Source organism: Mytilus edulis, chromosome 2 (assembly GCF_963676685.1).
Source record: "Mytilus edulis chromosome 2, xbMytEdul2.2, whole genome shotgun sequence".
Classification (NCBI taxonomy): Eukaryota; Metazoa; Mollusca; class Bivalvia; order Mytilida; family Mytilidae; genus Mytilus; species Mytilus edulis.
In genome coordinates, this window is record NC_092345.1 from 66,106,397 (window position 1) to 66,119,776 (window position 13,380).

Genomic DNA, 13,380 nt, shown 5'->3' on the forward strand with positions numbered 1-13,380 from the left:
TCGTTCATCTGACAATGACCTCATTTTCATGGTCCATTGGTCAATTCAGTATTTTCTTGGTTAAGTCTGTTATAGAAGCTATAAGCAATATGTCAACTATGTTTAGTGCATTGAATAATTGTAATATGTACATGAATTCTTGTTTGGTTCATATGACCTTGACCTCATTTTCTTGGATCATGTCAAGTTTATATGATAGTTGTAGAAAAGCATTATAATTAGGACTATCAACATAATATCAATGGTAAGTAAAGTAGGAGAGATAATTCAGCGTGTGCTTTCTTGATAAATTTTACAGTAATGAAAAATACAACTGATCTCCATCTATAATATTTTACATGGACTTTTGATAGCTAAATGCTCATTGCTCAGTGTTAAATATTTGTGTTTTGGTCTGTTTTTCTTTAATTATAAGCAATTGGTCAACTTAATCTGTTGTGTGTATTCATTGAAAGCTGTACATGTTTGCCTGGTATCGTTCATCTGACAATGACCTCATTTTCATGGTCCATTGGTCAATTCAGTATTTTCTTGGTTAAGTCTGTTATAGAAGCTATAAGCAATATGTCAACTATGTTTAGTGCATTGAATGATTGTAATATGTACATGAATTCTTGTTTGGTTCATATGACCTTGACCTCATTTTCTTGGATCATGTCAAGTTTATATGATAGTTGTAGAAAAGCATTATAATTAGGACTATCAACATAATATCAATGGTAAGTAAAGTAGGAGAGATAATTCAGCGTGTGCTTTCTTGATAAATTTTACAGTAATGAAAAATACAACTGATCTCCATCTATAATATTTTACATGGACTTTTGATAGCTAAATGCTCATTGCTCAGTGTTAAATATTTGTGTTTTGGTCTGTTTTTCTTTAATTATAAGCAATTGGTCAACTTAATCTGTTGTGTGTATTCATTGAAAGCTGTACATGTTTGCCTGGCATCGTTCATCTGACAATGACCTCATTTTCATGGTCCATTGGTCAATTCAGTATTTTCTTGGTTAAGTCTGTTATAGAAGCTATAAGCAATATGTCAACTATGTTTAGTGCATTGAATAATTGTAATATGTACATGAATTCTTGTTTGGTTCATATGACCTTGACCTCATTTTCTTGGATCATGTCAAGTTTATATGATAGTTGTAGAAAAGCATTATAATTAGGACTATCAACATAATATCAATGGTAAGTAAAGTAGGAGAGATAATTCAGTGTGTGCTTTCTTGATAAATTTTACAGTAATGGAAAATACAACTGATCTCCATCTATATTTTACATGGACTTTTGATAGCTAAATTATAGGATAAGATATCTAAAGCAAAGACTTGTGTGGTACTGATAAGTTGAATATAAAACTTGTGATGTTTTCTTTCAAAATACATACACTTATGCACAGGGTATTGTCCTTAAACAAACAAAAATACCAGTTCTTAGTCTCTGATACCTATACAGCTAGGAAATTTAAGAACCTGTGTGAGTGCACAACTTAAGTTCATATTCTCATTACTCCTTCAAAAGTCAATTGAAAAATATTTCTTGGCTACATGCACATTTAACATTTTATGTCCTTATTATCTACAAAGTTTCATGAAATTCTGTGTTGTGTATTCAGAGGAGTTGCAATGACAATCTGTTGTATATAGTATATAGGACAAAATTCTATGTTCTATGTTCAAAGGGGATAAAAAAAAATTGAATCATAATTTCCTGTTGATATGCACATCTTCATGTATGTCCTTACTATCTGCAAAGTTTCATGAAAGTCTGTAGCATGGTTTCAGCGAACTTGTGATGACAAACTGATGCAATAGTATTCTAAGTTTAAAAGGGAACAACTGAATTGAACTATATTTCAACAAAATAACCAACAATCAATCTGAATTTATAGTAACTGTAAAGCAAATTTGTATTGCAAATACATAACACATGTGTACAGTGGTGTAATAAAATGTTTTTTAATACATGTACCTGTGACTTTGTTCAAGTTTTAAAATTACAGATCTTTGACTTAAAATTAATACATAAATTGCTTTCCTTGTAGATATTGAAGAAATATTTTGTACAAAATCGTGCAATGAAAAATTACTAAATAACTGATCAGATTTGAAACCTTACTGAACATTTCTTGTTTTGAAATGTATGGAGGGTCCTACCAAATTTCATGCAAGCTGTTTTTATCACTTGCTGTCCTTTGACTGTACTACATTTTAAAACAAAATTTAAATTTGATCTGTGTTTTGTGGTAATAAGAATTGTGTATAAGATTCATAACAATTGGTTGATGCAACCTTAAGTTTAAGAACAAAAACATTTTGTTTTCATTTGCAAAGGGGCATTACCCTAAAAATTCAGAAGTAACACAATCCAAATTCAAACTTGATCTGTGTTTTGTGGTAATAAGCATTGTGTATTGGTTGAGGCAACCTTGTTAGAATTTGAGAAAGGAAACCAATAACGAGATGTAGGTACAGATCAAGGCTTCCAAAACGGTCATATATTCCAATCAATTGTATGATGTCCGGTAAAAGTCCGACTGGGCAAAGCATGAAAAGGTCATATACTTTTTAGTTTTCAAGGCTTTTTCGGTCAATTTAACATAATTCACGATCATTTTGACCCAAACTTATGCCTTTAACAGCCACACATTTCCGGTCATAAAAGTGACATAATGAAACAATCCCTACTTCAATACTTTCGAATTTTAATCAAGGCTAATTAGTTGTTGGACAGCTGAAAACTACCTGTTCAGATGACAAGGGTAACACTTATTGCCCCCTCTACTACGATAGGGATAAAAATATCAAAGTATTTAAACTATGGTTACATCAAGCAAAGTTGACAGATAGTTTTGGCATTTCTGCTTTGAATCTTCAGGTTTCTTTAGTTTTTTTGTTTCACAAATTTTTTGATTTCAAGAGTGTATCCTTTATTATTTAAGGAATGTGTTGTAAACACTGATTTCTGTATCATATGTCAATATCGGAATATGAAACCGCTAGGCAAATCATTACGAAAGTTCACCAAGAAAAACTGACAGCTATGAATAGCACAATAATGTTAAAAGTGGCCATGGCTCAATTTAAAATGATTTTCAAAAATAAAGTTTTTACTGACTTTATTGGTTTAACTTCAGTAATTTACAATTGCTTTAATTCATTCAATACTGTATTTTACAAGTTCAGTTTTTCGTCTCCACATTCACACTGTTACAATACAAAGATTTTACAATTTTCAAGACAATATATTCTTTACAGTATCATATGTTGTTTTGCAAGTGGTCATGGTCTATCAGTTCAATATAATAGTATCAATAAATTTTCTAAGAATTGGACTGTTTCAACAATCTATATTGGTTACATAGGTTGAAACAGATTGATTCAAGTGATTTTTTCAAGAGTTTTACATCAGGTTTTTCCTGAACTTTAAATATCTTTTAAATGGCTTTTGATAAAATTAACATATAATTGAACGTTTACAAGAAACTCAGTAACATATTTTATTGGGTTATCTACTGCAATACAAAACAGATATATTTAAACAGTATAGTACCTACTATTGTCTTTTTTTTAAACAATGATTTGATAGTTTGTAAATAGTATCAGAATTAGCAGATCATCATCTCATTATCATTTATTTCAAGTATACAAAATAGAAACTAAAAAAATAATTTTCATCATGAATCTACTTCCATTTTTTCTACTGGTTTCTTTTCTACTTTTTTCTCTTTAACTTTTGTTGGTTTAGTTTCTGCTGGCTTTTCTTTTTTAACAGTCTTCACATTGAATACTTCTTCTATTGATTGTAATGGCTTTATAAGATTTTCTGTTGTTGTCCATATATAACATAAATCTGGTTTCTGTGATACAGTTGGATAAGGTCCACTTGAACACTTGAAATACTCTGATGGAGCATGACATACAAACTCCATATACTCCATACTCCTGGGTAAATCTTCCTCTGGGCCTAAAATTGGAAAAATAAACAAATAAATTATATGTAGGTCTTTTGTGGAAACATATTTAACCTTCTAGAAAACCTGAAAAAATTCTCTAGTAATTTTTTTTAAAACAAGGTGCACATATTCAATGTTTATTCATTCATTCTAGAATTCTAAAGGCTCTGGGTAAAAACCAGGAATTATTATGTAAACTGGATACAAATTGATGCTTTCAATTTACAGCAAAAAAAAAACCAATGAGATTTTAATGGCAGTAAGACTTCTGATACACGTACCAATAAACATGATAATTATAATACTGATCAAAATAACTATAAACATGATAATCATAATACTGATCAAAATAACTATAAACATGTGTTTCCTACTGTTATAACATTTTTTCAAGTAACATGTTAATTTCATCAATAATTTTCATATTCATCAACCATACATTGTAATTCCTTTCATTTTCTATGTCAAGACCATCTTGAATATGTATTACTTTTATTTTTACCTTGGACTCTTTCCACTTGCATTCATTATTGAGATAGTTCCCTTATTACTAGCATCAAACTTTAGAATAGCAAAACATACACGTATTTAAAATCTCAGGTTAAGACCAAATACATACCCATTATATATGTGGTGGGATCAAAGTTCCCTTCTTGACTATTCTGTGTTGGTAATAACCATGAAATTACTGCTGACTTTTCATTATACTGGTCCTGCATAAAACCTCTAATCTGTGCGTAATACACAGACAGGTCATGGTCTACCAAGGAGACTACATCCCCAACCTGGTAATACATTCCCTGTAAGATAAATGTGGAGTATGTTGATAATACAGGGACAGGTCATGGTCTACTAAGGAGACTACATCCCCAACCTGGTAATACATTCCCTGTAAGATAAATGTGGAGTATACACAGACAGGTCATGGTCTACTAAGGAGACATCCCCAACCTGGTAATACATTCCCTGTAAGATAAATGTGGAGTATACACAGACAGGTCATGGTCTACTAAGGAGACTACATCCCCAACCTGGTAATACATTCCCTGTAAGATAAATGTGGAGTATACACAGACAGGTCATGGTCTACTAAGGAGACATCCCCAACCTGGTAATACATTCCCTGTAAGATAAATGTGGAGTATACACAGACAGGTCATGGTCTACTAAGGAGACATCCCCAACCTGGTAATACATTCCCTGTAAGATAAATGTGGAGTATACACAGACAGGTCATGGTCTACTAAGGAGACTACATCCCCAACCTGGTAATACATTCCCTGTAAGATAAATGTGGAGTATACACAGACAGGTCATGGTCTACTAAGGAGACATCCCCAACCTGGTAATACATTCCCTGTAAGATAAATGTGGAGTATACACAGACAGGTCATGGTCTACTAAGGAGACTACATCCCCAACCTGGTAATACATTCCCTGTAAGATAAATGTGGAGTATACACAGACAGGTCATGGTCTACTAAGGAGACATCCCCAACCTGGTAATACATTCCCTGTAAGATAAATGTGGAGTATACACAGACAGGTCATGGTCTACTAAGGAGACTACATCCCCAACCTGGTAATACATTCCCTGTAAGATAAATGTGGAGTATACACAGACAGGTCATGGTCTACTAAGGAGACATCCCCAACCTGGTAATACATTCCCTGTAAGATAAATGTGGAGTATACACAGACAGGTCATGGTCTACTAAGGAGACATCCCCAACCTGGTAATACATTCCCTGTAAGATAAATGTGGAGTATACACAGACAGGTCATGGTCTACTAAGGAGACTACATCCCCAACCTGGTAATACATTCCCTGTAAGATAAATGTGGAGTATACACAGACAGGTCATGGTCTACTAAGGAGACTACATCCCCAACCTGGTAATACATTCCCTGTAAGATAAATGTGGAGTATACACAGACAGGTCATGGTCTACTAAGGAGACATCCCCAACCTGGTAATACATTCCATGTAAGATAAATGTGGAGTATACACAGACAGGTCATGGTCTACTAAAGAGACATCCCCAACCTGGTAATACATTCCCTGTAAGATAAATGTGGAGTATACACAGACAGGTCATGGTCTACTAAGGAGACATCCCAAACCTGGTAATACATTCCCTGTAAGATAAATGTGGAGTATACACATACAGGTCATGGTCTACTAAGGAGACATCCCCAACCTGGTAATACATTACCTGTAAGATAAATGTGGAGTATACACAGACAGGTCATGGTCTACTAAGGAGACATCCCCAACCTGGTAATACATTCCCTGTAAGATAAATGTGGAGTATACACAGACAGGTCATGGTCTACTAAAGAGACTACATCCCCAACCTGGTAATACATTCCCTGTAAGATAAATGTGGAGTATACACAGACAGGTCATGGTCTACTAAGGAGACATCCCCAACCTGGTAATACATTACCTGTAAGATAAATGTGGAGTATACACAGACAGGTCATGGTCTACTAAGGAGACATCCCCAACCTGGTAATACATTCCCTGTAAGATAAATGTGGAGTATACACAGACAGGTCATGGTCTACTAAAGAGACTACATCCCCAACCTGGTAATACATTCCCTGTAAGATAAATGTGGAGTATACACAGACAGGTCATGGTCTACTAAAGAGACTACATCCCCAACCTAGTAATACATTCCCTGTAAGATAAATGTGGAGTATGTTGATAATTTGTATTAAATGTAGATATGGTACTGTGTATACATTGTACATGATTCCAATACAGGTGCAATAGGATAAGCTGTCCTCTGACATCATTTATGACTTCTGGCTTTGCCACCATTTCATGACATAAAATGAAATAGAGAAGTTCTATCATCTGAAATTGAACTTTGAAAGCAAAGCATTGAATATGGTACATGTATCAGGATTTGCTCTCACAAATGGAAATTATTATATGTTCAATCTTTATTTCTTTTTTAACAAATAAACTATGACTCTGTGTACATAAATTTGAAAAGTACGTAACAAAAATGCAGCCAGATGTATTTTTTATTGTGACATTCTATGAAAAAGGCCTCAGGCTGAAATGCAGAACTTGAGCTTTGTCTTGGACATTGTTGGTGTATCAATATATTCAATTAATTTTCTCTAAAATTCAAGACTTGTTATTCATGTTATTAGTCTGCACAAGAGGATGACATTCAAAAAATTGTCTCCTTAGTGTTAATTATTCAGAATCTGGCATTTCACCTAAGTATAATGACATAATATGACTGATGTATTTAAACATGTATAAGATGTTTGTATTTGATTGAACAATTAACAGACATTCATTGGTATCAATAATCATGAAAGAGTAACCAAGCCAAATTAAACAACACTTAGCCATAGAACTTGTAAGAGCTGTATATTGTTAGAAAATTAAGGGAATCTCTATTTTAAAAAACAACATATGAAACATACAAATTTATACCTCCACAAGTCAAAAACAAAATTATACTTTTTTTGTCTGAGCACTGATATGATCTTTCAAAAGCAGAGGTCAAAATGGACACTATTGTATCATAGATCTATAACCCTTTATGTGGTTGAGGCATTGCGAACATGTTAACTTGTGAGCTATAGGGTACTAATGATACCCAGTTTAGGGCTGCTATAAGTATTCTATAAACTGGAATTTAATGATTGCAAAATCCCATTACGCAGTATAGAAAACTCCCATGTACATGTAGGTTGATTTCACATCTAAAGAAGCTCTTACTTGTAGTTCCTGTCGGAGGAAAATGAGACCAACATAAATAAATGGCTATTACGGTACATGTTAATATTTTGCAAAAAGTAAGTGGATGAGATCTGAAAATGCATCCATAATATAGCATGATCATATGAAGCTTGATACCAAATTTGAACCTGACAAAAGTGCTACCAAAAGTGACGGACTTAAGAAACAGATAGTAGGATGAACAGATTAACCAGTATACATATACATTGTATGCCTACTCCTTTTAAAAAGAGGGGGTATGATAAGAAAGACCTGCACATAATACATAATTTAAAAAATACTCTACATAAATATACCAGATGCTCTGCAGGGCGCAGCTTTATACGACCGCAGAGGTTGAACCCTGAACGGTTGGGGCAAGTATGGACACAACATTCAAGCTGGATACAGCTCTAAATTTGGATTGTGATTAAATAGTTGACACAGCATAGGTTTCTGACACAGAATGAAAGTGGTCTAATGAACTTAAAATTTTTTTTTGCCTTTGAGCAATTCACTTTGCTGTTGAATATTAATCCTCTCAAAAAAGTGTTTGAAGAAATTTTCTTTTTATTCCATGAAATCTGAAATGAGAAAAATTTAACCCCCCCCCTTTTTTTTTACATTCCCCTTTCCCTTTTTCCAAAACTGATCTCAATTCAAATTTCTAATGGAGTTTCCAACAATAACTACTCATTTAAATACATCATAAAATATTAAAATGTAAGGGGTCATCCATAATTGTCAACCATTTTCCAAAGTGTACAAAACGTACACTTTTTCAGACCCCCCACCCTCCCTCAAAAAGTGTACATCAACCATTTTCAGATTTCAAGAGAAGAATCAGTCATTCTTAATAAAAAGAAGATCCTATCTATTATATTTTAGTTTAATATAGAAATTTGCATTGAAAAAAAACTAAAACATATCTGACTGTTTTATTTGATGACATCTATGATGCTTGTGTTTTGTCAGAATAAAGAGTACAAAAATTAGCGTTTCCCCTATTACACAGTGGGAATGGTAACTCCAATAAAAAAGGGCACCTAGAGCATGCAAAAGATTATCAAAAGGGCACATAAATTATGCTAAGAATCAAAGAAAGGGAAATGCATGGTTATATTGCATTTGTAAAGTATGGACTGACAGTTCTTGATGGAATCAGAGCTCAAGACAGTAATCAATAAAAGTGTAATGTTTTAAAACATTTTGAGTTTTTAATTTTCCCGCCTGTATTTCTATTTAAAAGGTCCCTGTAAATATGCCATTCATGGCACTATTATCGTTTATGTATATATACTGTAACGTGTACATATATTGGATATTTTTTAAGTTAAGGTTAAACTTCATATGGAGGTGCTCCTAATTAAAGGAGGCTTATACTAAGAAAAAATCAGTTTACTTCCGGTTTACTGGTTTACTATTTTGGAATGCATTACAAGGAAATTAATCGAAGGACCAGTTTAAAATCTTTTCACAAAATGACGTCTTGTCAAAATCAAAACATTCAAAGAATTTAGCATGTTAGTGTTTCCATCAATTTTGTTTATTAAACAGAGTAAAACGATATCGATCAATAATAAAGCAGGTGAAATTGACAATCAGGGGTACTGAGAAATGCTTGCAAACTTTTTGTTAAAATAATTTTACTAGTTCATATTTTTGAAAGATTTAGTTTTCATATGATTTTATCTTGTAATCGTTCAATCCCGATTGAGTAGAATTATGATATCGAAATCAATATCATCAAGTGAAAATAATAAAGAAGAAATAAGAAGAGAAACACACCCAAGCCAATTCTCGATTTTATAAATCGACTTTCCCTACGGAAACGATATAAATTCCGGAAATAAAAAAAAAGCGTACGGTAAAAATGTTGATTTTTTAACCCCCTCCCCTCAAGTGTACGTTTTGTACACTTTGGAAAATGGTTGACAATTATGGATGACCCCTAACAAAAGGTGCTTGTTATCACTGAATGGTAAAGATTGTTTTAATTTATCAGTTGGTAGTAAAAGTGAATATACATTGTATATTGTATAAAACAATGATTTAAGTTGACTCAACTACTATTCTGGACAAAGAAAGATAACTCCAATCAATTGAAAATTTCTTGCTATTGCACAATATTGTGCAATTAGATATTTCTGGCTATTGCGCAAAACTGTGCAATTGAAAATATTTGCTATTGCACAATACTGTGCAATTGAAGATTTCTTGCTATTGCGCAATACTGAGCAGTTGAAAATTTCTTGCTATTGCACAATACTGTGCAATTGAAAATTTCTTGCTATTGCACAATACTTAATATAATAATTTTGGATCCTGATTTGAACCAACTTGAAAACTGGGCCCATAAACAAAAATCTAAATACATGTTTAGATTCAGCATATAAAAAAAAACCAAGAATTCAATTTTTGTTAAAATCAAATTTAGTTTAATTTTGGACCCTTTGGACTTTAATGTAGACCAATTTGAAAACGGGACCAAAAATTAAGAATCTACATACACAGTTAGATTTAGCATATCAAAGAACCCCAATTATTCAATTTTTGATGAAATCAAACAAAGTTCAATTTTGGACCCTTTTGGGCCCCTTATTCCTAAACTGTTGGGACCAAAACTCCCAAAATCAAACCCAACCTTCCTTTTATGGTCATAAACCTTGTGTTTAAATTTCACTGATTTCTATTTACTTATACTAAAGTAATTGTGCAAAAACCAAGAATAATGCATATTTGGGCCCTTTTTTGGCCCCTAATTCCTAAACTGTTGGAACCAAAACTCCCAAAATCAATCCCAACCTTCCTTTTGTGGTCATAAACCTTGTGTCAAAATTTCATAGATTTCTATTCACTTAAACTTAAGTTATTGTGCAAAAACCAAGTAATGCTTATTTGGGCCCTTTTTGGCCCCTAATTCCTAAAATATTTGGACCCAAACTCCCAAAATCAATCCCAACCTTCCTTTTGTGGTCATAAACCTTGTGTCAAAATTTCATCGATTTCTAATCACTTTTACTAAAGTTAGAGTGCGAAAACTAAAAGTATTCGGACGACGACGACGACGACGCCAACGTGATAGCAATATACGACGAAAAATTAAAATTTTTGCGGTCGTATAAAAATGAACCATTCAAAGGGCCCTGTAAAATTAAATAAAAGATTGTGCAATACAAAAATCCTTATTAAAATCTATCTTTAATTTCATATTATTTCTATTGAGAAATTAATACTTTTGGAGAAGATTTTCATTTATATGCCATGTCAGACATGGCATTAATTTGTCATGCATGTGTACTACATGTAGGTAGATTTAGATAAGTTTACTTTGCAATGAAAAAAAGTTGTAGATAAATTGGCTAAATAGACAGAAAGAATTCCTTAAGATGTTTTAGCAGGCTTTCAGTAAATGCAGTATACCGCCATCAAGTACAAACAAATAAAGGGCACCTTAAGACAGAGAAATGTGTACCCATTTAATATGCAGTGGTGTCATATGAAACCAGTTAATTCAATTAACTTTAATTACATATAATATAAAACAGATATATTATATTTACATTGTGTCCTCTATATGTATTTGTACATGTAGACATTGTATGAAGTATGAACTTACATCATGAAAAACACTTTCCCCAGTTACTACTGTGGCTACTGCAGTTGGCGCTTTGAGAGGTTGCTGAAAAGTTAAAATCATCATTCAATCAGCTTTGATTTATAAAAAAAAATGAAGGTATTTTAAAAACTCACTTTATAAGAAATTCAGTACAATCAGTACATGTTTGTGATCATGAATCGATATTTCAGAGATACATGTAACTGTATTGTATTTGAAGTTTAAGTACGTCCATCGGTAGTTTTACTGTCGCAAATTTAGTTTATCTGGCGACGCGTAGCGGAGACAGGTAAACGGGTATTTGCGACAGTAAAAATACCGATGGACGTCCGCAAAAGCTTCAAATACAATACAGTTATCACTATTCAAATGCAAAACAAGTTTATAACTAAATTTAAATAATTATTTCAGTGTAAAATCTCCATTAAAGAAAATTCCGCGAAATGATGTTATCTTCTTTGGTCCCTTCACTAGGTGACGTCATACATGTATGTATGCTTCCGGCGTCAAACATAAACACCTGGTATTTTCTGGCTTCCGTGCCCCTTCAGAATGTAATAAAATTTGATAAAAAGAGGATTTTTAGGTGTAACATGTGAGTTTTTTGGCTTATTATTGTAGAAATTACATGTCAATACCTTCAGCAATTCAAAATGTCAGCTTCCTTAGAATAGTAAAAGACAAGGAGATAGAGAATTTTACGCTAACTGTCATCCAATTAAGCAGAACCACTTCCTTAGTAACAGACAAGGAGATAGAGAATTTTACGCTAACTGTCATCCAATTAAGCAGAACCATAGTTTATATGTATCTAAAATCTACTTTTAAGAAGTCTGGAGATGACAGATATGACAGAAGAAATTAAGTTATTTTCAAAGTGGAGTTTAATTAACCAGTTGCAGATAATAGACAGAACCAATTTAACTATATTTAAGGTTCATCATAACAAATGGACAAATATGGCCGTATTTTCACCTCAAAAACTACTCTATGTACAGACTTACCTGACAGGCTGTGCTGTTTGGAAAGTTTTAATGCCTAGCATCCACTAGATATATAAAAGTTAAATCCATTTTGTGTTTAAGAAAGATAAAATCTTTCTTGGTTTTTGATGGGCATTTTTTTTCCTTTCTGCAGAAGGTGCAAAAATAAACAAACACCTGAATTACTTTGATACTGTCCACTCACTGACTCAGATAAACTCTTTAACTCACCTATAGTTGTGAAGATACCTGGTGTCCATGTCAATTAAGGACAATGAAAACAATACAAACCGGTTTTTTACCTGAGGGAGCATCTCATAGTTGTACCACAACTTAGTCAATTTTCACACCTTTTGCATGAAGGAAAAAAAATGCCCATCAAAATCCAAAAGAGATTTTAACTGTATTATATCTAGTGGATGCTAGGCATTAAAACTTTTCCAACTTAACAGGTAAGTCTGTACTCAGAGTAATTTTTGGCATGTAAATACAGCCATATTTGTCCGTTTGTTATGATGAACCTTAACTATATTTGCACTTACACTTTTCTTAAAAACAACACGTCGACTCCTCCCCTTTGTAGCTAGAGCTCTCGTTGCTGATATGAACTTGTGTTTCGATGGCTTTATCCTAGAACTCTTTCTGAGTGTTGGACCATTACCATTTCCATTTGATTTGATGCCTGTTAAAGTTCCATTCTGAATTTCATTCGTCTGAATGCCACTCTCGTTCTGTTTAATGTAACAAGCATTGCATAATGGATCACCGCTAGTCGCTCTTCTCCACAGCGTCGAAACATTGCAATCACATGAAATGCAGACTGGTTTCGCCCCTAGTGGCATAATAAGCTATAAATTAATGTTTTCAACAGGAAAAAAATAATTGAGAATAAAGAAACAGGGGAGATAATAATTATAATCAATGTTAACTGAGCGTTTTAAAATGAATAGCTTTTTCTTAATTAAAAACGTAACAAAGAGTAAGAGTTCTAACATGCAGGACCTGTAATAAGTATGTCTGCTCCGACTTCGACCCGTATTTAAAAATGTGCGATCATGTATTATCA

The 13,380-nt window shown here is 33.0% G+C and overlaps 1 protein-coding gene across 1 annotated transcript; it reads right to left on the reverse strand.

Moving 5' to 3' along the window:
• Positions 1-3,107: 3,107 nt before the first annotated feature.
• LOC139512708 (GATA zinc finger domain-containing protein 1-like) lies at positions 3,108-13,251 on the reverse strand (the record flags this gene model as incomplete). Its single annotated transcript, XM_071300569.1, is given in 4 exon segments — positions 3,108-3,972; positions 4,581-4,761; positions 11,332-11,394; positions 12,857-13,251. Coding segments are annotated over 4 exon segments (834 nt in total). The 3' UTR covers positions 3,108-3,682.
• Positions 13,252-13,380: the final 129 nt, after the last annotated feature.